Source organism: Embiotoca jacksoni, unplaced genomic scaffold (assembly GCF_022577435.1).
Source record: "Embiotoca jacksoni isolate LCO1_2020_lvr unplaced genomic scaffold, fEmbJac1.0.p SCAF_84, whole genome shotgun sequence".
Classification (NCBI taxonomy): Eukaryota; Metazoa; Chordata; class Actinopteri; family Embiotocidae; genus Embiotoca; species Embiotoca jacksoni.
In genome coordinates this window covers 198,494-224,727 of record NW_027185441.1, presented here as the reverse complement: position 1 = coordinate 224,727, position 26,234 = coordinate 198,494, and the positions used below count along the sequence as shown (strand labels likewise).

At 47.4% G+C, this 26,234-nt stretch overlaps 1 protein-coding gene across 1 annotated transcript in view; it reads left to right on the top strand.

The window, feature by feature from the left end:
* The window catches only part of shank2a (SH3 and multiple ankyrin repeat domains 2a), a 174,860-nt gene that overhangs the window by 113,691 nt on the left and 34,935 nt on the right, over window positions 1-26,234 (top strand). The window contains exons 15-18 of the mRNA XM_069139632.1: window positions 184-297; window positions 3,123-3,204; window positions 11,974-12,056; window positions 16,300-16,424. Of these exons, the coding sequence (XP_068995733.1) occupies window positions 184-297; window positions 3,123-3,204; window positions 11,974-12,056; window positions 16,300-16,424 (404 nt within the window). The remainder of the gene's footprint in view (window positions 1-183; window positions 298-3,122; window positions 3,205-11,973; window positions 12,057-16,299; window positions 16,425-26,234) is intronic.

Below are 26,234 nucleotides of genomic sequence, written 5' to 3'. Positions count from 1 at the left end.
CACGAACACCAGATTTTGATCCTGTTTGATTTTATGTTGGTGAAGAAAGTGAAATATTAAGTTTCATACTTGTCATCATAGTGAATGTTAACAGGTTAAATGTGTTTAAAAGACCAGTGGGGACGTGATGGTCCCTCTCATTTTGTGCTTTTTATCACCCCCCTCCTCCCTCCCACGTTCCAGTTCTGAGCATCGGAGAGGGGGGTTTCTGGGAGGGCAGCGCCCACGGCCAGGTGGGCTGGTTTCCAGCCGACTGTGTGGAGGAGGTCGCGGCCAAGGCTGCTGAGGAGAGGAGCTGTAAGTGCATCACCTGGGGCGGGGGGGGGGAACGGACAACATATGTAGGACGGGGGGGTGTATACACAGAACAGAAACTGAGTTTCTTGAAGCGGTGTGATGGCACGTGTCTCTTTGTCCCCTGCATGTGTGTCCCTCCTCCGTCTCCTCCGTCTCCCCGGGCGGCGGTGCACAAAGCTACGCGCTACATCACTCTGCTAACTCAGCTGTGTCGGATGTCCTCTGGGGGCGGGCTAATGAACACATTACGCCACATGTCACAGCATGCCCAGTCCTCACGCTAAGAGACACGTCCCTCTGTCCGTCCTCCTATCTCCATCTGTCCCTCTGTCCGTCCTCCGCTCTCCACCTGTCCCTCTATCCGTCCTCCTTTCTCCACCTGACCCCCTGTCCGTCCTCCTCTCTCCACCTGTCCCTCTGTCCGTCCTCCGCTCTCTACCAGTCCCTCTGTCCGTCCTCCTCTCTCCACCCGCCCCCCTATCCGTCCTCCTTTCTCCACCTGTCCCTCTGTCCGTCCTCCTCTCTCCACCCGTCCCTCTGTCCATCCTCCACACCTACCTGTATTTGTCATCAGTGATGGAGACAGACAGGGAGTCTTGTCCTCCGTCTCCTGGGTGTCTTATTTCAAAGCTTTAATCCAGGGACGTTGGCACAGAGAGACATCCTCACACTGAACCATCCAAAGGCCCCCAGGTCTGCCTGAACAGAAGGCCTGTCAGGAAATGGGAGCAGAGTATGGAGACCGCAGGTCACTGAGTGTGTGTGTGTGTGTGTGTGTGTGTGTGTGTGTGTGTGTGTGTGTGTGTGTGTGTGTGTGTGTGTGTGTGTGTGTGTGTGTGTGTGTGTGTGTGTGTGTGTGTGTGTGCTTCGACCAGCCTGCATGAAGCTGCTGGTTGGAGGAAATCACAGGCAGAGAACTAGATTTAGAGTGACATCCCGCCCACCGATAGCTGTAACCTGACTGCACCACAGGCCTGTCAATCAAACAGACACGCCCCCAAAATCAGGTCTTTTTGAATCTTCTTTTCTAATGAATGAGGGATTATTTTCAGATGGACCTCCAGGGGGAGATCTATAATATTATGAATGTGAAGGAGTTAAAAACAGAAAACTTTCAGCGGGTTTATTGAAAGCTGCTCTGACTTTGATCTGTTCTATCAGTGAGAACACGTGTGATCAATGTGCAACAACATGAAACTATCAGCTGTGTTTTCATGGAATAAAGAAAGAAAGAACAGGATTAGTGTCTTTTAGAAACAAACATGACCTCCATAGTGATTCCCCCCTCCCCCCCCCTCCTTCACACTCTCTCACACCAGCTGTCACACTTTCACAGAAACTCCATCTCCTCTGATCCGGCTTACATCGTGTCATCTTTACAGGAACATTGGTTTCCCATCCCTGATTCTACGTCCACAGATCGGAGGAGGGAGGAGGAGGGAGGATGGAGGGAGGAGGATGGAGGGAGGAGGATGGAGGAGGATGGAGGGCGGAGGAGGAGGTTGGAGGGAGGAGGAGGATGGAGGGAGGAGGAAGAGGAGGAGGGAGGAGGGAGGAGGAGGATGGAGAAGCAGGAGGATGGAGGTTGGAGGGAGGAGGAGGATGGAGGAGGAGGAGGGAGGAGGAGGATGGAGGAGGAGGAGGAGGATGGAGGAAAGAGGAGGATGGAGGGAGGAGGAGGATGGAGGGAGGAGGAGGAGGATGGAGAGAGGGAGGATGGAGGAGGATGGAAGAGGAGGAGGAGGATGGAGGGAGGATGGAGGAGGAGGTTGGAGGAAAGAGGAGGATGGAGGGAGGAGGAGGAGGATGGAGGGAGGAGGAGGATGGAGGGAGGAGGAGGAGGTTGGAGGGAGGAGGAGGATGGAGGGAGGATGGAGGAGGAGGTTGGAGGGAGGAGGAGGATGGAGGAGGAGGAGAATGGAGGGAGGATGGAGGGAGGAGGAGGATGGAGGAGGAGGAGGATGGAGGGAGGAGGAGGATGGAGATAATATAAAACAGACTGTTTCTAAAAGAGTTCGTAGCTTCAGGTCTGTAAAATGGTTCTGATCCAGAAGTGTCTTCAGCTGCAATACCAGCGAGTGCCACTAGAGGTCGGCTCCAAAAAGCCTCCGGCTCCATAGACTCCCATTCAACTTCTCTCATCAAATCCAAAGTGAATAAAATGTGTCCATCAGTTATCTCGGTGTTGTTAGCTAAAGTCACTCCTTCTTATTAGTTTTCTGGAGGTCCATCTGAAAATAATCCCTCATTCATTAGAAAAGAAGATTCAAGAAGACCTGTTTTTGGGGGCGTGTCTGTTTGATTGACAGGCCTGTGGTGCAGTCAGGTTACAGCTATCGGTGGGCGGGACGTAGTATCATCATGGTTTCCAATTAGATCAGTCGGATCCACCGCTGGCTCCTCCCCCAGCTCATCCAAATATGGTCACTTCCTGCTCCAAACCACTCCGAACTATCAAGATGGTGACGGACAGAATCTGAACTGGAGGATTCATAACGTTCACAAACCAACGATGACATCACTGATGGTTGATGACATCGTTGATCGTTGATGACATCACTGATGGATGCTGACATCACTGATGGATGATGACATCACTGATGGTTGATGGAGCTGCACAGATCAATGGTTTACAGTTTCATGAACTGAGACTGAAGGTGAAACAGGAAGCTGTTCTTGGTGCGTTACCGTGGTGAAAGGTTCCCGTTGTTTGTCGGAGGGTTTTCCTCCTCACTGCTTTCACGGGTTTGTAAACTGTCATAAATCAGGATGTTGTTGTTGTTTACTAATGTGGATATTGATCTCGTTCTGCTGCGATTCTGCAGATTCTCGAGCGGACCGCGCCGACAGACGGAAGCTCTTCAGACACTACACGGTGGGCTCCTATGACAGCTTCGACGCCTCCAGGTAAGACGGACCTGCTCGTCCTCAAACACACGTACGTGAATAATCCTGTAAATCGTACGAAGGCCACACGTGACCTGGTGAATTCTGTTTCTAGATGTTTGCTTGCGGACTCTAAATATTTGGAGTCAAACCTTTTGTATATGGAAACACTTCGTCTTCGATCAGCTCTTTTACAAACGTTCCTCACAAAAAACAGAACCAGATTTAAGATGCAGCCGCGTCCTCAGCTGACTGACAGGTTCCGTCTAATGGCACCTGACGTTGAGTCCCGAGGCTCTCACCTTAAGTTATTCTGCTCTGGGTTGTGTCTGATCACTGCGGGTCATCTGTCCGGTACCATCAGGCCTGCAGCGGCTCGTGTATCCAGACATGCGTGCTGGTTCGTCTCCGTCCTCAGTCCATCCTTGGCTCGTTCAGTCCTCGGCCCATCCTCGGCCCGTTCAGTCCGTCCTCTGTTCGTCTTCGGCCCGTTCGGCCCGTCCTCGGCCCGTTCAGTCCGTCCTCTGTTCGTCTTCGGCCCGTTCAGTCTGTCCTCGGCCCATCCAGTCCGTCTTCTGTTCATCTTCGGCCCATTCAGTCCGTCCTTGGCCCGTTCAGCCCGTCCTCGGCCCGTTCAGTCCGTCCTCTGTTCGTCTTCGGCCCGTTCGGTCCGTCCTCGGCCCGTCCTCGGCCCGTTCAGTCCGTCCTCTGTTCGCCTTCGGCCCGTTCGGTCCGTCCTCGGCCAGTCCTCGGCCCGTTCAGTCCATCCTCTGTTCATCTTCGGCCCGTTCGGCCCGTCCTCGGCCCGTCCTCGGCCCGTTCAGTCCGTCCTCTGTTCGTCTTCGGCCCGTTCGGTCCGTCCACGGCCAGTCCTCGGCCCGTTCAGTCCGTCCTCTGTTCGTCTTCGGCCCGTTCGGTCCGTCCTCTGTTCGTCTTCGGCCCGTTCGGTCCGTCCTCGGCCCGTCCTCGGCCCGTTCAGTCTGTCCTCGGCCCGTTCAGTCCTCAGCTCGTCCTCGACCCGTTCAGTCCGTCCTCTGTTCATCTTTGGCCCGTTTGGTCCATCCTCTGTTCATCCTCGGCCCGTTCAGTCCATCCTCCGTTCGTCTTCGGCCCGTTTGGCCCGTCCTCGGCCCGTTCAGTCCGTCCTCTGTTCATCTTCGGCCCGTTCATTCCGTCCTCGGCCCGGTCAGTCCGTCTTCTGTTCATCTTCGGCCCGTTCGGTCTGTCCTCTGTTCGTCTTCGGCCCGTTCAGTCCGTCCTCGGCCCGTCCTTGGCCCGTTCAGTCCGTCCTCTGTTCATCTTCGGCCCGTTCGGTCCATCCTCTGGTCATCTTCGGCCCGTTTGGTCCGTCCTCAGCCCGTCCTCGGCCCATTCAGTCCGTCTTCTGTTCATCTTCGGCCCGTTCGGTCCGTCCTCGGCCCGTCCTCGGCCCGTTCACCCCGTCCTCGGCCCGTTCGGTCCATCCTCGGCCCGTCCTCGGCCCGTTCAGTCCGTCCTCTGTTCGTCTTCGGCCCGTTCGGTCCGTCCTCGGCCCGTCCTCGGCCCGTTCAGTCCGTCCTCTGTTCATCTTCGGCCCGTTCGGCCCGTCCTCGGCCCGTTCAGTCCGTCCTCTGTTCGTCTTCGGCCCGTTCAGTCCGTCCTCGGCCCTTTCAGTCTGTCCTCGGCCCGTTCAGTCCTCAGCCCGTCCTCGGCCCGTTCAGTCCGTTCTCTGTTCATCTTCGGCCCGTTCGGTCTGCCCTCTGTTCGTCTTCGGCCCGTTCGGTCCGTCCTCGGCCCATCCTCGGCCCGTTTAGTCCGTCTTCCGTTCGTCTTCGGCCCGTTTGGCCCGTCCTCGGCCCGTTCAGCCCATCCTCAGCCCGTCCTCGGCCCGTTCAGTCCGTCCTCTGTTCGTCTTCGGCCCGTTCAGTCCGTCCTCGGCCCGTCCTTGGCCCGTTCAGTCCGTCCTCTGTTCATCTTCGGCCCGTTCGGTCCATCCTCTGGTCGTCTTCGGCCCGTTTGGTCCGTCCTCAGCCCGTCCTTGGCCCGTTCAGTCCGTCTTCTGTTCGTCTTCGGCCCGTTCGGTCCGTCCTCGGCCCGTTCAGCCCATCCTCGGCTCATTCAGCCCATCCTCGGCCCGTTCAGCCCATCCTCGGCCCGTTCAGCCCATCCTCGGCCCGTTCAGTCCGTCCTCTGTTCATCTTCGGCCCGTTCGGTCCGTCCTCTGTTCGTCTTCGGCCTGTTCGGTCCATCCTCGGCCCGTCCTCAGCCCGTTCGGTCCGTCCTCGGCCCGTTCAGCCCGTCCTCGGCCCGTCCTCGGCCCGTTCAGTCCATCCTCTGTTCGTCTTCGGCCCATTCAGTCCGTCCTCGGCCCATTCAGTCCGTCCTCTGTTCATCTTCGGCCCGTTCAGTCCATCCTCTGTTCGTCTTCGGCCCGTTTGGTCCGTCCTCAGCCCGTCCTTGGCCCGTTTAGCTCATCCTCGGCCCGTTCAGTCCATCCTCTGTTCATCTTCGGCCCATTCGGTCCGTCCTCTGTTCGTCTTCGGCCCGTTCGGTCCATCCTCGGCCCGTCCTCAGCCCGTTCGGTCCGTCCTCGGCCCGTTCAGTCCGTCTTCTGTTTGTCTTAGGCCCGTTCGGTCCGTCCTCGGCCTGTTCAGTCCGTCTTCTGTTCGTCTTCAGCCCGTTCGGTCCGTCCTCGGCCCGTCCTGTAGCAGCAGATGAAGCTGTGGAGACAGTGAGGTGTTTCCATCATCAATAAGAGATGAGAGGACTCACGTCCTGACACACACTGACTTTATTCACTGTTAAAAATGCAACAGGTTTCATTACCTTCAGATTTAGAGCACTTCATCACATCAGGTTTTCAACTGAGGAGATCATCAGGAATTACAAAGAAACAACAAGGAAAATATGAAACTAACCAAAAACAGTGAATAAATCTGTTATCTGTCCACAATGTGGTGGAATTATATGATGAGATTGAAACAGTTTGGTTTCTAAAAACACACAGGATGTTGCTGCTCATTATTAGTGCAACCCGGTGTCACGGCAAAACGTGAAATAGACACGCCTGTCTGCAACAGCACAACCTGTAACTTTCACGCCGAGACAGCCCAAAGCATGGCTATCTCACGTTTGCTGTGATACTGAGTTGATCAGTGAACATCCTCATGTTTCTACAATGTGGAAGAAATGACACTCGACAAAAAAGCGGTTCAAGAGAGCAAAACATCAGCAGACTGAATAAAGTCAAACCAGGCTGCATCAGTTTAGATTTGAATCACCACAATTGAATATTAAAACTTCATTTCTATCTGCAAGAGAAGTGACAAAATATTAAAGTTTTTTTCTTCACTTTTGCAGTTTGCAGTTGAAAATAACTGTACTTGTGTAACTTTCCTACTTTTGCTCAACTAATTTTAGAGGTTAATCTTCTCCTTTTTACTTCACTATAGTCACTTGTTAGTTTTTGTCGTCTCTTGCAAATAGAAATAAATTCTGTTTTTATGGCATCTAAAGAGCCTCTTTAAGGTATTTGCAGGATGGGGGAGACGTTTCCTTCGTTACTTTGCTGGATTTCCTTCACTCAGTTCCTGATGTGGGTCAAAGTGATCCTTCTCTTACCGTCTATGCTGGCTGGGAGACATTAAAGGTCACGGAAACATTAAAGTTCCAGGGAACATTAAAGGTCCAGAGGACATTAAAGATCCAGGAAACATTAAAAGTCAAGGAAACATTAAAGGTCCAGGAAACATTAAAGGTCAAGGAAACATTAAAGATCCAGGAAACATTAAAGGTCCAGGGGACATTAAAGGTACAGGGCACATTAAAGGTCCAGGGGACATTAAAGGTCTAGAGGACATTAAAGGTCCAGGAAACATTAAAGGTCCAGGGGACACTAAAGGTCCAGATGACATTAAAGGTCCAGGAAATATGAAAGGTCAAGGAAACATTAAAGATCCAGGAAACATTAAAAGTCAAGGAAACATTAAAGGCCCATGGGACATTAAAGGTCCAGGAAACATTAAAGATCCAGGGGACATTAAAGTTCCAGGGGACATTAAAGGTCCAGGAAACATTAAAGATCCAGGAAACATTAAAGCTCAAGGAAACATTAAAGGTCAAGGAAACATTAAAGGTTAAGGAAACATTAAAGGTCCAGGAAACATTAAAGCTCAAGGAAATATTAAAGGTCCAGGAAACATTAAAGGTCCAGGAAACATTAAAGGTCCAGGAAACATTAAAGATCCAGGAAACATTAAAGGTCAAGGAAACATTAAAGGTCAAGGAAACATTGAAGGACCAGGAAACATTAAAGGTCCAGGAAACATTAAAGGTCAAGGAAACATTAAAGTCCAGGGGACATTACAGATGGAAATGAAGCTTTAAAAGCTGAACATGGGATGAGGTGAGACTCTTCCAGTTTCTGCTCCCAGGAGGAATCCTTATGTGATCATGGAGGAATCCTGATTTGTTTATGGAGGAATCCTGATGTGATCATGGAGGAATCCTGATGTGTTTATGGACGAATCCTGATTTGTTTATGGAGGAATCCTGATGTGATCATGGAGGAATCCTGATTTGTTTATGGAGGAATCCTGATGTGATCATGGAGGAATCCTGATTTGTTTATGGACGAATCCTGATGTGATCATGGAGGAATCCTGATGTGATCATGGAGAAATCCTGATTTGTTTATGGAGGAATCCTGATGTGATCATGGAGGAATCCTGATGTGATCATGAAGGAATCCTGATGTGATCATGGAGGAATCCTGATGTGATCATGGAGGAATCCTGATGTGTTTATGGAGGAATCCTGATGTGATCATGAAGGAATCCTGATTTGCTTATGGAGGAATCCTGATGTGATCATGAAGGAATCCTGATGTGTTTATGGAGGAATCCTGATGTGATCATGAAGGAATCCTGATTTGTTTATGGAGGAATCCTGATTTGTTTATGGAGGAACCCTGATGTGATCATGGAGGAATCCTGATTTGTTTATGGAGGAATCCTGATGTGATCATGGAGGAATCCTGATGTGATCATGGAGGAATCCTGATGTGATCATGAAGGAATCCTGATTTGTTTATGGAGGAATCCTGATGTGATCATGGACCCTCCGACCTCCAGTCTCTGATAAGAGTCTGATGCAGACAGGAGGAGAATCGGACAAACAAACGGATGTTGCACTGCAAAGGGAGCTTCTCCTCCTATAAATATCCTGCAGCCTCCCACGGAGCAGCCCGATGCAGCCGGCACTCCCTGGGGAGATCTCATTTAACCAGCCTGTTGAGCCCACCTCCTGCAGGCTCTCCTCCCCTCCTGCTCTCCTCCTGCAGGCTATCCTCCTGCTCTCCTCCTGTAGTCTCAGTCTGTCCTTCTCTCATCACCTGTTGAATACGATGATAAATCGTCTTCGGCTCATCACGCTGACCTCTGGAGAAGGAGCTGTCAGTCAGGTGGTCGGGTTTGATGGTACCGCCCACTCTGAGCCGCCCTGTGTGTGTGTGTGTGTGTGTGTGTGTGTGTGTGTGTGTGTGTGTGTGTGTGTGTGTGTGTGTGCGCGCGCGTGTGTGTGTGTGTGTGTGTGTGTGTATATGTATGTATGTGTGTGTCTGTATGTGTGTGTGTGTGTGTGTGTGTGTGTGTGTGTGTGTGTGTGTGTGTGTGTGTGTCTGTATGTGTGTGTGTGTGTGTGTGTGTGTGTGTGTGTGTGTGTGTTTTGTGTGTGTCTGTATGTGTGTGTGTGTGTGTGTGTGTGTGTGTGTGTGTGTGTGTGTGTGTTTCTGTATGTGTGTGTGTGTGTGTGTGTGTGTGTTTCTGTATGTGTGTGTGTGTGTGTGAGGGAATGCTGGGAGATGACCTTCAGTCAGCAGTGCCGGCCTCCTTCCTCTCCAGACAGATTGTGTTGCTAAGGGAACTGTTGCTAGGATGGCAATCGCGCCTCTCTCCGTCTTTCTCGTCCTCTCTCGTCCCACGTGTCCATTCATCGTAATTCTCACCTGATATCAGCTGATCGCTGCAGCTGAGAATCGGCCTTCAACTCAGACGTCGTCTCAGTTTTTACGATGGAACCTGCTTCACAGCTCAGATGACGAGTCTCGGCCGTGATCACTGCAGGAGATCAGAGATGGATCGTACCATTTCATACACGAATACCTCAATAAAGAGGGGGGGTGGGGTATAGTGGTTATTATAATCAGAGCTGAGGAGAAGATGTCAGTTTAGACTGCTGAGTCAAACTGAAGGAGGAGCTGTTCTGTTCAGAGTCATCACTGCAGGATTCCTCAAACAACCCGCTGCTCCCACATATATCTTTCTATATCTTTCTATATATTTATATATCTTTATATATCTTTCTATATATTTATATATCTTTCTATATATTTATATATCTTTATATATCTTTCTATATATTTATATATCTTTATACATCTTTCTATATATTTATATTTCTTTATATATCTTTCTATATATTTATATATCTTTATACAGTGCATCCGGAAAGTATTCACAGCGCTTCACTTTTTCCACATTTTGTTATATTACAGCCTTATTCCAAAATGGATTAAATTCATTTTTTTCCCTCAAAATTCTACACACAATACCCCATAATGACGTGAAATACATTTTTTTATTTTTTTTATTTTTGCAAATCTATTAAAAATCAAAAATGAAAAAATCACATGTACATAAGTATTCACAGCCTTTGCCATGACACTCAAAGTTGAGCTCAGGTGCTTCCTGTTTCCACTGATCATCCTTGAGATGTTTCTACAACTTGATTGGAGTCGACCTGGTAAATTCAGTTGATTGGACATGATTTGGAAAGACACACACCGTCTATATAAGGTCCCACAGTTGACATGTCAGAGCACAAACCAAGACATGAAGTCCAAAGAATCGTCTGTAGACCTCAGACAGGATTGTATGGAGGCTCAGATCTGGGGAAGGGTACAGAAACATTTCTGCAGCATTGAAGGTCCCAATGAGCACAATGGCCTCCATCATCTGTAAATGGAAGAAGTTTGAACCACCAGGACTCTTCCTAGAGTCGGCCGCCCGGACAAACTGAGCGATCGGGGGAGAAGGGCCTTAGTCAGGGAGGTGACCAAGAACCTGATGGTCACTCTGACAGAGCTCCAACGTTGCTCTGTGAAGAGAGGAGAACCTTCCAGAAGGACAACCATCTCTGCAGTTTTAAATTTAAGTTTTAAGTTTTAAATTTTAAACAAACTATTTTCACTTTGTCATTATGGGATATTGTGTGTAGAATTTTGAGGAAAAAATGAATTGAATCCATTTTGGAATAAAGCTGTAACATAACAAAATGTGGAAAAAGTGAAGCGCTGTGAATACTTTCTGGATGCACTGTATATCTTTCTATATCTTTCTATATATTTATATATCTTTATATATCTTTCTATATCTTTATATATATTTATATATCTTCATATATATTTATATATATTTATATATCTTTATATATTTTTATATGTCTTTATATATATTTATATATCTTTATATATATATTTATATGTCTTTATATATCTTTCTATATCTTTATATATATTTATATGTCTTTATATATCTTTATATATATTTATATATCTTTATATATATTTTTATATCTTATAGAATGCAGATCAGGATTAATCAACTCAACCTGAAGTATTATTTTCCACCCATTTGGTTCCAAAAACAGCTGTTAAAGCATAAAATGGTCTGAAAAAGACATTAATGAGGCAGATTCTGAGTTGAAGCTCAGAGACTTTTAACTGACAGGTAAATGTTTGATTAAGTCAAAACCTAAATTATAAGATGTGCTCCACCATTACCTGTAAAAAATGCATATGTAAATATTCATATTAAAGTTGATTAAATAAGTTTTTAGATTCATCCAAATAAAATCTTTTATAAAAAAAATATAACTGAAATAAGAATACGTCACAACTCAGCTGGGTTCTGAATATATTAATCAATGCTATTTTACTGCTATTTTACTGCTATTTTATTGCTTTCTATTATTCTATTATTATCTATTGCTTCCTGTATGCTGCTGTAGTGAAAAAATTTCCCCTTGGGGATTAATAAAGTAACTACCTAACCTAACCTAACCTAATCAATTAACTGATCAGATATCAGGAGAGAACACACACCTAGAACCCCCCCCCCACCCACCCACACACACACACACACACACAGACCTCCACTCCACACACCCCGCCCCCCTCCCCCCCGCCGAGCTCCAGCCTTCCTCCTCATCAGGAGCCATAAGCCGCTCCGCTCTCCCCAGCAGCCTGATGTCGCTCCTCTTCGCCGCAGCCCTCCCGCCCCGCCGCTCGGAGCCTCCGCAGCAGCAGCAGCAGCGGCAGCGGCAGCGGCAGCAGCGGCGGCGGTAACCGCTTCTCCGCGTGCAGGAGGCGGACAGGCTGCAGCTGCGGCGGCGGGAGTCGCAGGGACCGGAGGGACCGGGGGACCGGAGGAAGGAAGCGGAGGGAGGAGCGTCTCTTCCGTTGTCGTTTTTGTTATTATTCTTTTGGGTCTCGGTTCTGGAGATGCCGCCGGGCTGCCGGGGCCGCTGTCATACCGACTGAGAGAGCTCGAGGCCGGCGAGAGGAGGAGGAGGAGGAGGAGGTGGTGGTGGTGGTGGTGGTGGGGTGGGGTCGGGGTGTCCCTGCCCTGCCCTGGCCGGACTAGCTCTCCTCTCCTCCAGCAGTATGAACCTCCACTCGGGCCGGGCGTCCGTGGCCATGCTGCGGATGATGGGCTGCGCTAACGGCCGCTCTGCTCGCTCTCTCCTCCACAGCGACTGCGTGGTGGACGAGAAGACGGTGGTGCTCCAGAAGAAGGAGAACGAGGGCTTCGGCTTCGTGCTGCGGGGGGCTAAAGGTAGGAAGCATCTTCTTACTGTGTGATTATAATGTCATCATCATCACACTCATTTATTGTAGTTCTGCGTGCAGCTTGTCTCCTCTTCCATCAGTGTTAATCTGCATGAACACCATCAATAAAGCTGCAATAACTTCAGAGAAACTTCACAAACACGATGTTTATTGTTAAATATCATGCAGCTGATGGTAAGTTTTTAACATTCCTGTTTCACTTCAACATCAGTGACGAGACCCAACCACAGAGACTCCTGTTTAACCAGATGTGTTGGGCAGCACCCCCCCCCCCCCCCCCCCACACACACACACACACACACACACACACCAGGAGTTGTTGTGATACCCAGGCAGCTCCATGTTTCACCAGGCCGTCAGATTGGCTCTAAAAATAGACACTTCTGAGCTGCTTGGTTTCTATGACGATTCTCGCCATGTCATAATCCACGATGCATTCCACTACTGTGGTGCAGTTCGATTGGCCTGCACGCCGTGGTGGTGGGGGGGGGGGCATTTAGGAGGTTCATGGTTTTAAGACACAGATGGAGGAGAGAGGAAAAGGAGGAGGAGAGAGGAGGAAGAGGAGGAAGAAGAGGAGAGAGGAGGAGGAGAGAGGGGCTTAAATGAAGGAAGAGGAGGAGAGATGGGCTAGCATGGAGGAAGAGGAGGAGAGAGGGGCTAACATGGAGGAAGAGGAGGAAGAAGAGGAGAGAGGGGCTAGCATGGAAGAAGAGGAGGAGAGAGGAGGAGGAGAGAGGGGCTTAAATGGAGGAAGAGGAGGAGAGAGGGGCTAGCATGGAGGAAGAGGAGGAAGAGGAGGAGAGAGGGGCTAACATGGAGGAAGAGCAGGAAGAGGAGGAGAGAGGGGCTAGCATGGAGGAAGAGGAGGAGAGAGGGGCTAACATGGAGGAAGAGGAGGAAGAAGAGGAGAGAGGGGCTAGCATGGAAGAAGAGGAGGAGAGAGGAGGAAGAAGATGAGAGAGGAGGAGGAGAGAGGGGCTAACATGGAGGAAGAGGAGGATGAAGAGGAGAGAGGGGCAAGCATGGAGGATGAAGAACAAAAAACAAGAGGAATGTTCCAGTCATTCTGACACACACTGCTATCACCCCGGGGAACTGACCCAGCCGAGCTTATCCTGCACCGGGTCCAACGCACACACACACACACACACACACACACACACACACACACACACACACACACGCACACACATACAACATGCGCTGATGCTCGAGCTGTCACATAAACTCACATCCTCCTTCTGCACTGTGTTTCTGCCCTTTTTCTTTTTTTCTTTTTTCTATTCTCCCCCTTTCTCCTTCTCTGTCACTGTATCACACACACACACACACACACACACACACACACACACACACACACACACACACACACACACACACACACTCAGAAACACACACACACACACACACACACACACACACACACACACACAGAATCATGTAAAGTGTGTGTGCTCTCCGACTGTGTCTCCCAGTAAAACGATGAGTTATAGGAAGTGTCACTCGTCACCACCAGTTTCTCCCAAACGCAATATTTATTTTAACCTCCCAGAGAGTGTGTGTGTGTAATATATATATATATATATAGATAGATATATCACACAGTGAAGGAAATAATTATTTGATCTCTTACTGATTTTGTAAGTTTTCCCACTGACAAAGAAATGAACAGTCTATAATTGTAATGGAGGTTTATTTTAAATCACATCATATAAAAGTTATGAATTGATTTGCATCTGATTGTGTGGAATAAGTATATTATCCCGTAGCAGAACATGACTCAGTACTTGGTGGAGAAAGCGTTGTTGGCGAGGTCAGAGGTCAGACGTTTCTGGTAGTTGGTCTCCAGGTTTGAACATCTCAGGAGGGATGTTGTTCACTCCTCTTTGCAGATCCTCCAAACCCTTCAGGTTTCCAGGCTGTTGCTCGGCAACAGGAAGCTTCAGCTCCCTCCACAGATGTTCTCTGGGATGAAGGTCCGGAGACCGGCTCGACCTCTCCGTGACCTTCTTGTGCTTCTTCTTGAGCTTTTATACAGGTAACGAGTTGAGACGTGTCTTTTATACAGGTGACGAGTCGAGACGGGGGTCTTTTATACAGGTGTCTTTTAGACAGGTAACGAGTCGAGATGGGTGTCTTTTATACAGGTGACGAGTCGAGATGGGTGTCTTTTATACAGGTGTCTTTTATACAGGTAACGAGTCGAGATGGGTGTCTTTTATACAGGTGTCTTTTATACAGGTAACGAGTTGAGACGTGTCTTTTATACAGGTGACGAGTCGAGACGGGTGTCTTTTATACAGGTGTCTTTTATACAGGTAACGAGTTGAGACGTGTCTTTTATACAGGTGACGAGTCGAGACGGGGGTCTTTTATACAGGTGTCTTTTATACAGGTAACGAGTCGAGATGGGTGTCTTTTATACAGGTGTCTTTTATACAGGTAACGAGTTGAGACGTGTCTTTTATACAGGTGACGAGTCGAGACGGGTGTCTTTTATACAGGTGTCTTTTATACAGGTAACGAGTTGAGACGTGTCTTTTATACAGGTGACGAGTCGAGACGGGGGTCTTTTATACAGGTGTCTTTTATACAGGTAACACGTTGAGACGGGTGTCTTTTATACAGGTAACCAGTTGAGACAGGTGTCTTTTATACAGGTTTATACATTTTCTTAAAGCGAGAGGACAAATCTAACCATCTGCAGGAGACAGCATTCTTGCTGGTTGGAGATCAAATACGTATTTCACAATCAAATGCAAATCAATTTATAATTTTATATGATTTTATTTTCTGGATTTTTTTTTTTTTAATATTCTGTCTCTTTGTTAAAATAAACCTCAATTACAATTAGAGACCGTTCATTTCCTTGTCAGTCGGCAAACTTATAAACTCAGATCAAATAATTATTTCCTTCATTGTATATAGATATATTTTTAGATATATGACGTAGTCTGTGTAAAGATCAGGGCTGAGATGTTGCTCGTGTATCAGAACATTGATTGTTTTCTTGTTTTCTGTTGAGATACTTGGTGATTTAAATGTGCAGATTCAGCTGTTTTATTCAGTTCTTCTTTGGTGTTTTTTATTGGGACACATTGGAACTCATGTTTCAGTGTTTTGGTTTATTCTGCTGAAAAGAAAAAGTTTCAGGTGATAAACATTATTTAAACTTCAACATTACAAACAAATTCCTAAATGAGCAGTGACGCTTCACAGCTGTCCTTCAGATATATTCATATTTACTTTATTGTTTCAAGGAAAAGATTTCTACACTTTAGTTTGTACACTTTTGTTTTATCTCTTTTAGCCTAGCATGGATCGCAGACTGGAAGCAGCAGGAAACAAAATAAACCTGCTGTAACTGCCAAACTGTCATATGTACTTATGTTACCTTGTTACCCACAAACAAGTGACTTATACTATCAAAACTGAGCTTCTGTTCACTTGTTGGCCTCTGAACCCTCCGGTGTTCTGAACCCGCTCCGATGTTTTGAAATCTTGTATGTAATATATATAGATATATACTGTACTGTATACACTGTATATACTGTGCATTTTATATTTATATTTATAGTTAATATTTTTTACTGCTATTTTACTGCTATTTTATTGCTTTCTATTATTCTATTATTACCTTATTGCTTCTGTTTGCTGCTGTGGTGAAAAAAAATTCCCCTCGGGGATTAATAAAGTAACTACCTAACCTAACCTAAAACTCTGCTTCAGGGCTTTATGCTAAACTAAGCTAATCTGCAGTCAACCTTCCCCACCATCGTCTCAGAGAAACATGTTCACCTGTTGGATCAGGTGATGTTATAATAATAATAATAATGTGTACATGGAGTCATTATATTATTAATAACTTCATATAATCATGATTTTACAGTCTGTCATGTTATCAGCTAAATGTTGAATCTCTTAACCTGACATCTGCTCCACATGTTTCTCTCTCTGTCTCTGTCTCTCTGTCTCACTGTCTCTCTGTATGTCTGTCTGTCTGTCTCTGTGTCTCTGTTTCTCTGTGTATCTCTCTCTCTCTCTGTCTCTATCTCACTGTCTCTCTGTCTGTCTGTCTCTGTCTCTCTGTCTCTTTGTCTCTGTCTCTCTGTGTGTCTCTCTCTCTGTGTCTCTGTCTCACTGTCTCTCTGTCTGTCTGTCTCTGTGTCTCTGTCTCTCTGTCTCTCTGTCTCTGTGTCTCTGTGTCTCTGCTCCACCTGTCCCAGCGGACACACCCATCGAGGAGTTCACCCCCACACCTGCGTTCCCTGCGCTGCAGTACCTGGAGTCGGTGGACGAGGGAGGAGTAGCATGGCAGGCGGGGCTGCGTACAGGCGACTTCCTCATCGAGGTAGGAAACCTTTTCTGAAAGCTTTTCTGTGAGTGATCCAGGAGCTGCAGAATAATGACAACTGAGGTCTCTGGAATATTTCAAAGACAGATCTCTAGTTGATGTGTGTCTTGGTTTTGCTCTCTTGGTGTTTGTCATGTCGGACGCTGACTGTTTGAATCCAGATGAACTTCTCTGTGCTGCGTTCAGGAGCTCATTGCAGAATAATATGTTTTTCCAGGTAAAGTAGAACATCTGAACTCAGACTCTTCCTGTAACTCCGGTGTGAGTCGAACTTCTTTACAGTTTAATGATATTGGAAACTATATCTGACAGGATGATTCTGGCTCCCATTCATTTTCATCGCAGCCGAAGACGAATCCTTGACTGCCAAAATAAAAGCTGTGAGATGTGTTGATGAGGAGCCTTCGAGGAGAAGTGTGTGTTTCAGTGCTGAGCAGTGAGCCACACATGTGTTGTGTGTAATAATGCTGGTGTGTGTAGATGTGTGTTGGAGATGAAGTGGTTTGATTTGTGTGTCTGTTAGTTCACTCGTCAGGTTCATTAGACGTGATGCAGAACACGGATCATCTCGCTCCACATACATGATTATCATCGCTGGAGGAACATTAAGACGTTAAAGACAGACAGTCCGACTGTACTAGTCATGTTAGTGTGTAGCTGCACACGCACAGCGTGTTTTGTAAGTGGTCCCAGGCTCTCATCTGTCGGGGTTATCCTCCACGACTCCTACAAGAGGATTTGTGTTGATCAAAATAACTTGTAATAATCTTTTCTCTTTGTGTTCTGCTAACGTGAAGCGTTGTTGCTCTCTGAAACGTGAAAGTGATGCGGTGTTGCTCTCTGAAACATGAACGTGATGCGGTGTTGCTCTCTGAAACATGACGCGGTGTTGCTCTCTGAAAAGTGTTGCTCTCTGAAACATGATGCGGTGTTGCTCTCTGAAACGTGATGCGGTGTTGCTCTCTGAAACATGTTGCTCTCTGAAACGTGATGCGGTGTTGCTCTCTGAAACGTGTTGCTCTCTGAAACGTGATGCGGTGTTGCTCTCTGAAACGTGATGCGTTGGTGCTCTCTAAAACGTGATGCATTGTTGCTCTCTGAAACGTGCTGCGTTGTTGCTCTGAAACGTGATGCATTGTTGCTCTCTGAAACGTGATGCGGTGTTGCTCTCTGAAACGTGATGCGATGTTGCTCTCTGAAACGTGTTGCTCTCTGAAACGTGATGCGTTGTTGCTCTCTGAAATGTGCTGCGTTGTTGCTCTGAAACGTGATGCATTGTTGCTCTCTGAAACGTGATGCGGTGTTGCTCTCTGAAACGTGATGCGGTGTTGCTATCTGAAACGTGTTGCTCTCTGAAACGTGATGCGGTGTTGCTCTCTGAAACGTGATGCGGCGTTGCGCTCTGAAACGTGATTCTTTTTTGCTCTCTGAAACGTGATTCGGTGTTGCTTTCAGAAACGTGTTGCTCTCTGAAATGTGTTGCTCTCTGAAACGTGATGTGTTGTTGCTCTCGGAAACGTGATGCGGCGTTGCTCTCTGAAACGTGATACGTTGTTGCTCTGAAAAGTGATGCGTTGTTGCTCTCTGAAATGTGATGCGGTGTTGCTTTCTGAAACGTGATGCGTTGGTGCTCTCTGAAACGTGCTGCGTGTTGCTCTGAAATGTGATGCATTGTTGCTCTCTGAAACATGATGCGGGTTGCTCTCTGAAACGTGATTCGATGTTGCTCTCTGAAACGTGTTGCTCTCTGAAACATGATGCGGGTTGCTCTCTGAAACGTGATTCGATGTTGCTCTCTGAAACGTGTTGCTCTCTGAAACGTGATGCGTTGTTGCTCTCTGAAATGTGTTGCTCTCTGAAACGTGTTGCGGTGTTGCTTTCTGAAACGTGATGCATTGGTGCTCTCTGAAACGTGATGCATTGGTGCTCTCTGAAACGTGCTGCGTTGTTGCTCTGAAACGTGATGCGGTGCTGCTCTCTGAAACGTGATGCGGTGTTGCTCTCTGAAACGTGATGCGGTGTTGCTATCTGAAACGTGTTGCTCTCTGAAACGTGATGCGGCGTTGCGCTCTGAAACGTGATGCGGCGTTGCGCTCTGAAACGTGATACGTTGTTGCTCTGAAAAGTGATGCGTTGTTGCTCTCTGAAATGTGATGCGGTGTTGCTTTCTGAAATGTGATGCATTGCTGCTCTCTGAAACGTGATGCGGTGTTGCTCTCTGAAACGTGATTCGGTATTGCTCTCTGAAACGTGTTGCTCTCTGAATCGTGTTGCTCTCTGAAATGTGTTGCTCTCTGAAACGTGATGTGTTGTTGCTCTAGGAAACGTGATGCGGTGTTGCTCTCTGAAACGTGATACGTTGTTGCTCTCTGAAAAGTGATGCGGTGTTGCTTTCTGAAACGTGATGCGTTGCTGCTCTCTGAAACGTGATGCGGTGTTGCTAATCTGAAACGTGCTGCGTTGTTGCTCTCTGAAACGTGATGCAGCGTTACTCTCTGAAACGTGATGCGGTGTTGCTCTCTGAAATGTGATTCGGTGTTACTCTCTGAAACGTGATTGGGTGTTGCTTTCTGAAACGTGATGTGTTGGTGCTCTCTAAAACGTGATGCATTGTTGCTCTCTGAAACGTGCTGCGTTGTTGCTCTCTGAAACGTGAGTCGACGTTGCTCTCTGAAACGTGATGCATTGTTGCTCTCTGAAATGTGTTGCTCTCTGAAACGTGATGCGGTGTTGCTTTCTGAAACGTGATGCATTGGTGCTCTCTGAAACGTGATGCATTGTTGCTCTCTGAAACGTGCTGCGTGTTGCTCTGAAATGTGATACATTGTTGCTCTCTGAAACATGATGCGGGTTGCTCTCTGAAACGTGATTCGATGTTGCTCTCTGAAATGTGTTGCTCTCTGAAACGTGATGCGTTGTTGCTCTCTGAAACGTGATGCCGTGATGCTCTCTGAAACGTGATTCGATGTTGCTCTCTGAAACGTGTTGCTCTCTGAAACGTGTTGCTCTCTGAAACGTAATTCGTTGTTTCTGTCGAAAACATGATGCATTGTTGCTCTCTGAAACGTGATGCGGTGTTGCTCTCTGAAACGTGTTGCTCTATGAAACGTGATGCGGTGTTGCTCTCTGAAACGTGATGCGTTGTTGCTCTCTGAAACGTGTTGCTCTCTGAAACGTGATGCGGTGTTGCTCTCTGAAACATGATGCGTTGGTGCTCTCTAAAACGTGATGCATTGTTGCTCTCTGAAACGTGCTGCGTTGTTGCTCTGAAACATGATGCATTGTTGCTCTCTGAAACGTGATGCGGTGTTGCTCTCTGAAACGTGATGCGGTGTTGCTCTCTGAAACGTGATGCGATGTTGCTCTCTGAAACGTGTTGCTCTCTGAAACGTGATGCGTTGTTGATCTCTGAAATGTGTTGCTCTCTGAAACGTGTTGCGGTGTTGCTTTCTGAAACGTGATGCATTGGTGCTCTCTCAAACGTGATGCATTGTTGCTCTCTGTAACGTGCTGCGTTGTTGCTCTGAAACGTGATGCATTGTTGCTCTCTGAAACGTGATGCGGTGTTGCTATCTGAAACGTGTTGCTCTCTGAAACGTGATGCGGTGTTGCTCTCTGAAACGTGATGCGGCGTTGCGCACTGAAACGTGATTCTTTTTTGCTCTCTGAAACGTGATTCGGTGTTGCTTTCAGAAACGTGTTGCTCTCTGAAATGTGTTGCTCTCTGAAACGTGATGTGTTGTTGCTCTCGGAAACGTGATGCGGTGTTGCTCTCTGAAACGTGATACGTTGTTGCTCTGAAAAGTGATGCGTTGTTGCTCTCTGAAAAGTGATGCGGTGTTGCTTTCTGAAAATTGATGCGTTGCTGCTCTCTGAAACGTGATGCGGTGTTGCTTTCTGAAATGTGATGTGTTGGTGCTCTCTAAAACGTGATGCATTGTTGCTCTCTGAAACGTGCTGCGTTGTTGCTCTGAAACGTGATGCATTGTTGCTCTCTGAAACGTGATGCGGTGTTGCTCTCTGAAAAGTGAGTCGACGTTGCTCTCTGAAACGTGTTGCTCTCTGAAACGTGATGCATTGTTGCTCTCTGAAATGTGTTGCTCTCTGAAACGTGATGCGGTGTTGCTTTCTGAAACGTAATGCGTTGGTGCTCTCTGAAACATGATGCGTTGTTGCTCTCTGAAACGTGCTGCGTGTTGCTCTGAAATGTGATGCATTGTTGCTCTCTGAAACATGATGCGGGTTGCTCTCTGAAACGTGATGCGTTGTTGCTCTCTGTAATGTGTTGCTCTCTGAAACGTGTTGCGGTGTTGCTTTCTGAAACGTGATGCATTTGTGCTCTCTCAAACGTGATGCATTGTTGCTCTCTGAAACGTGCTGCGTTGTTGCTCTGAAACGTGATGCATTGTTGCTCTCTGAAACGTGATGCGGTGTTGCTATCTGAAACGTGTTGCTCTCTGAAACGTGATGCGGTGTTGCTCTCTGAAACGTGATGCGATGTTGCTCTCTGAAACGTGTTGCTCTCTGAAACGTGATGCGTTGTTGATCTCTGAAATGTGTTGCTCTCTGAAACGTGTTGCGGTGTTGCTTTCTGAAACGTGATGCATTTGTGCTCTCTCAAACGTGATGCATTGTTGCTCTCTGAAACGTGCTGCGTTGTTGCTCTGAAACGTGATGCATTGTTGCTCTCTGAAACGTGATGCGGTGTTGCTATCTGAAACGTGTTGCTCTCTGAAACGTGATGCGGTGTTGCTCTCTGAAACGTGATGCGGTGTTGCTTTCTGAAAATTGATGCGTTGCTGCTCTCTGAAACGTGACGCGGTGTTGCTAATCTGAAACGTGCTGCGTTGTTGCTCTGAAACGATGCAGCGTTACTCTCTGAAACGTGATGCGGTGTTGCTCTCTGAAATGTGATTCGGTGTTACTCTCTGAAACGTGATTGAGTGTTGCTTTCTGAAATGTGATGTGTTGGTGCTCTCTAAAACGTGATGCATTGTTGCTCTCTGAAACGTGCTGCGTTGTTGCTCTGAAACGTGATGCATTGTTGCTCTCTGAAACGTGATGCGGTGTTGCTCTCTGAAACGTGAGTCGACGTTGCTCTCTGAAACGTGTTGCTCTCTGAAACGTGATGCATTGTTGCTCTCTGAAATGTGTTGCTCTCTGAAACGTGATGCGGTGTTGCTTTCTGAAACGTAATGCGTTGGTGCTCTCTGAAACATGATGCGTTGTTGCTCTCTGAAACGTGATGCCGTGATGCTTTCTGAAACGTGATGCGTTGGTGCTCTCTGAAACATGATGCGGGTTGCTCTCTGAAACGTGATTCGATGTTGCTCTCTGAAACGTTTTGCTCTCTGAAACGTGTTGCTCTCTGAAACGTGATACGTTGTTTCTGTCGGAAACATGATGCATTGTTCCTCTCTGAAACGTGATGCGGTGTTGCCCTCTGAAACATGATTCTGTGTTGCTCTCCGAACCGTGTTGCTCTCTGAAACGTGGTGCGTTGTTGCTCTCTGAAACGTTTTACTCTCTGAAATGTGATGCGGTGTTGCTCTCTGAAAGGTGATGCATTGTTGCTCTCTGAAACGTGATGCGGTGTTGCCCTCTGAAACATGATGCATTGTTGCTCTCTGGAACGTGATGCGGTGTTGCTCTCTGAAACGTGATTCTGTGTTGCTCTCCGAACCGTGTTGCTCTCTGAAACGTGGTGCGTTGTTGCTCTCTGAAACGTTTTACTCTCTGAAATGTGATGCGGTGTTGCTCTCTGAAAGGTGATGCATTGTTGCTCTCTGAAACGTGCTGCGTTGCTGCTCTCTGAAACGTGATGTGGAGTTACTCTCTGAAATGTGATTCGGTGTTGCTCTCTCAAACGTGATTGGGTGGTGCTTTCTGAAACGTGTTGCTCTCTGAAACGTTTTGCTCTCTGAAACGTGATACCGTGATGCTTTCTGAGACGTGAGGCGTTGGTGCTCTCTGAAACATGATGCGGTGTTGCTCTCTGAAATGTGATGCGGTGTTGCGCTCTGAAACGTGTTGCTCTCTGAAATGTAATGCGGTGTTGCTCTCTGAAACGTGATGCGGTGTTGCTTTCTGAAATGTGTTGCTCTCTGAAACGTGTTGCTCTCTGAAACGTTTTGCTCTCTGAAACGTGATACCGTGATGCTTTCTGAGACGTGAGGCGTTGGTGCTCTCTGAAACATGATGCGGTGTTGCTAATCTGAAACGTGATGCATTGTTGCTCTCTGAAACGTGATGCGGTGTTGCTCTCTGAAACGTGATGCGGTGTTGCGCTCTGAAACGTGTTGCTCTCTGAAATGTAATGCGGTGTTGCTCTCTGAAACGTGATGCGGTGTTGCGCTCTGACACGTGTTGCTCTCTGAAACATGATGCCGTGATGCTACCTGAAACGTGATGCGTTGCTGTCAGAAAAGTGATGCGGTGTTGGTCTCTGAAACGTGATGCATTGTTGCTCTCTGGAACGTGATGCGGTGTTGCTCTCTGAAACTAGATGCGTTGTTGCTCTCTGAAACCTGTTACTCTCTGAAACGTGATGCGCAGTTGCTCTCTGAAACGTGCTGCGTTGTTGCTCTCTGAAACGTGATGCGGCATTTCTCTCTGAAACGTGATGCGTTGTTGCTCTCTGAAATGTGATTCGGTGTTGCTCTCTGAATCATGATGCGTTGTTGCTCTGAAACGTGATGCATTGTTGCTCTCTGAAACGTGATGTGGTGTTGCTATTTGAAACGTGTTGCTCTCTGAAACGTGATGCGGTGTTGCTCTCTGAAACGTGATGCGGCGTTGCGCTCTCAAACGTGATTCTTTTTTGCTCTCTGAAACGTGATGCGGTGTTGCTCTCTGAAACATGTTGCTCTCTGAAACCTGTTGCTCTCTGAAATGTGTTGCTAATCTGAAAGGTGAGGACTTGTTGCTCTCTGAAACGTGAGGACTTGTTGCTCTCTGAAACGTGATTCTGTGTTGCTCTCTGAAACGTGTTGCTCTCTGAAACGTGATGCTTTCTGAAGCGTGATGCGTTGTTGCTCTCTGAAATGTGATGCGGTGTTGCTCTCTGAAACGTGATTCGGTGTTGCTCTCTGAAACGTGTTGCTCTCCGAAACGTGTTGCTCTCTGAAATGTGTTGCTAATCCAAAACGTGTTGCTCGCTGAAATGTGTTGCTCTCTGAAACGTGATGCGTTGCTGTCGGAAACGTGATGCGGTGTTGCTCTCTGAAACGTGATGCGGTGTTGCTCTCTGAAACGTGATCCGGTGTTGGGCTCTGAAAAGAGTTGCTCTGTGAAATGTAATGCGGTGTTGCTCTCTGAAACGTGATGCGGTGTTGCTCTCTGACACGTATTGCTCTCTGAAACGTGATGCGGTGATGCTGTCTGAAACGTGATGCGGTGTTGCGCTCTGAAACGTGTTGCTCTCTGAAACATGATGCCGTGATGCTACCTGAACCGTGATGCGTTGCTGTCGGAAAAGTGATGCGGTGTTGCTCTCTGAAACATGTTGCTCTCTGAATCGTGATGCGTTTTTTCTGTCGGAAACGTGATGCGTTGTTGCTCTCTGAAACGTGATGCGGTGTTGCTCTCTGAAACGTGATTCTGTGTTGCTCTCTGATCCGTGTTGCTCTCTGAAACGTGATGCGTTGTTGTTCTCTGAACCGTGTTACTCTCTGAAACGTGATGCGTTGTTGCTCTCTGAAATGTGTTGCTCTCTGTAAGGTGATGCGCAGTTGCTATCTGAAACGTGATACGGTGTTGGTCTCTGAAACGTGATGCATTGTTGCTCTCTGGAACGTGATGCGGTGTTGCTCTCTGAAACGTGATGCGTTGTTGCTCTTTGGAACGTGATGTGGTGTTGCTCTCTGAAACGTGATTCTGTGTTGCTCTCTGAACCGTGTTGCTTTCTGAAACGTGATGCGTTGTTGCTCTCTGAAACCTGTTACTCTCTGTAAGGTGATGCGCAGTTGCTCTCTGAAACGTGCTGCGTTGTTGCTCTCTGAAACGTGATGCGTTGTTGCTCTTTGGAACGTGATGTGGTGTTGCTCTCTGAAACGTGATTCGGTATTGCTCTCTGAAAAGTGTTGCTCTCTGAAACATCTTGCTCTCTGAAATGTGTTTATCTCGGAAACGTGATGCGTTGTTGCTGTCGGAAACGTGTTGCTCTCTGAAACGTGATTCGGTGTTGCTTTCTGAAACGTGTTGCTCTCTGAAATATGTTGCTCTCTCAAACGTGATGCGTTGTTGCTGTCGGAAACGTGATGCGTTGTTGCTCTCTGAAACTTGATGCGGTGTTGCTCTCTGAAACGTGATGCGTTGTTGCTGTCGGAAACGTGATGCGTTGTTGCTCTCTGAAACTTGATGCGGTGTTGCTCTCTGAAACGTGATGCATTGTTGCTCTCTGAAACGTGATGCAGTGTTGCTCTCTGAAACCTGTTGCTCTCTGAAATGTGTTGCTAATCTGAAACGTGAGGACTTGTTGCTCTCTGAAACGTGAGGACTTGTTGCTCTCTGAAACGTGATTCTGTGTTGCTCTCTGAAACATGTTGCTCTCTGAAACGTGATGCTTTCCGAAGCGTGATGCGTTGTTGCTCTGTGAAACGTGATGCGGTGTTGCTCTCTGAAACGTTATTCGGTGTTGCTCTCTGAAACGTGTTGCTCTCCGAAACGTGTTGCTCTCTGAAATGTGTTGCTAATCCAAAACGTGTTGCTCGCTGAAATGTGTTGCTCTCGGAAACGTGATGCGTTGTTGCTTTCGGAAACGTGTTGCTCTCTGAAACGTGATGCGGTGTTGCTCTCTGAATCATGATGCGGTGTTGCTCTCTGAAACGTGATTCGGTGTTGCTTTCTGAAACGTGTTGCTCTCTGAAATGTGTTGCTCTCTGAAACGTGATGCATTATTGCTCTCTGAAACGTGATGCGGTGTTGCTCTCTGAAACATGTTGCTCTCTGAAACGTGATGCGGCATTTCTCTCTGAAACGTGATGCGTTGTTGCTCTCTGAAATGTGATTCGGTGTTGCTCTCTGAAACGTGATGCATTGTTGCTCTTTGGAACGTGATGCGGTGTTGCTCTCTGAAACGTGATGCGTTGTTGCTCTTTGGAACGTGATGTGGTGTTGCTCTCTGAAACGTGATTCTGTGTTGCTCTCTGAACCGTGTTGCTTTCTGAAACGTGATGCGTTGTTGCTCTCTGAAACCTGTTACTCTCTGTAAGGTGATGCGCAGTTGCTCTCTGAAACGTGCTGCGTTGTTGCTCTCTGAAACGTGATGCGTTGTTGCTCTTTGGAACGTGATGTGGTGTTGCTCTCTGAAACGTGATTCGGTATTGCTCTCTGAAAAGTGTTGCTCTCTGAAACATCTTGCTCTCTGAAATGTGTTTATCTCGGAAACGTGATGCGTTGTTGCTGTCGGAAACGTGTTGCTCTCTGAAACGTGATTCGGTGTTGCTTTCTGAAACGTGTTGCTCTCTGAAATATGTTGCTCTCTCAAACGTGATGCGTTGTTGCTGTCGGAAACGTGATGCGTTGTTGCTCTCTGAAACTTGATGCGGTGTTGCTCTCTGAAACGTGATGCGTTGTTGCTGTCGGAAACGTGATGCGTTGTTGCTCTCTGAAACTTGATGCGGTGTTGCTCTCTGAAACGTGATGCATTGTTGCTCTCTGAAACGTGATGCAGTGTTGCTCTCTGAAACCTGTTGCTCTCTGAAATGTGTTGCTAATCTGAAACGTGAGGACTTGTTGCTCTCTGAAACGTGAGGACTTGTTGCTCTCTGAAACGTGATTCTGTGTTGCTCTCTGAAACATGTTGCT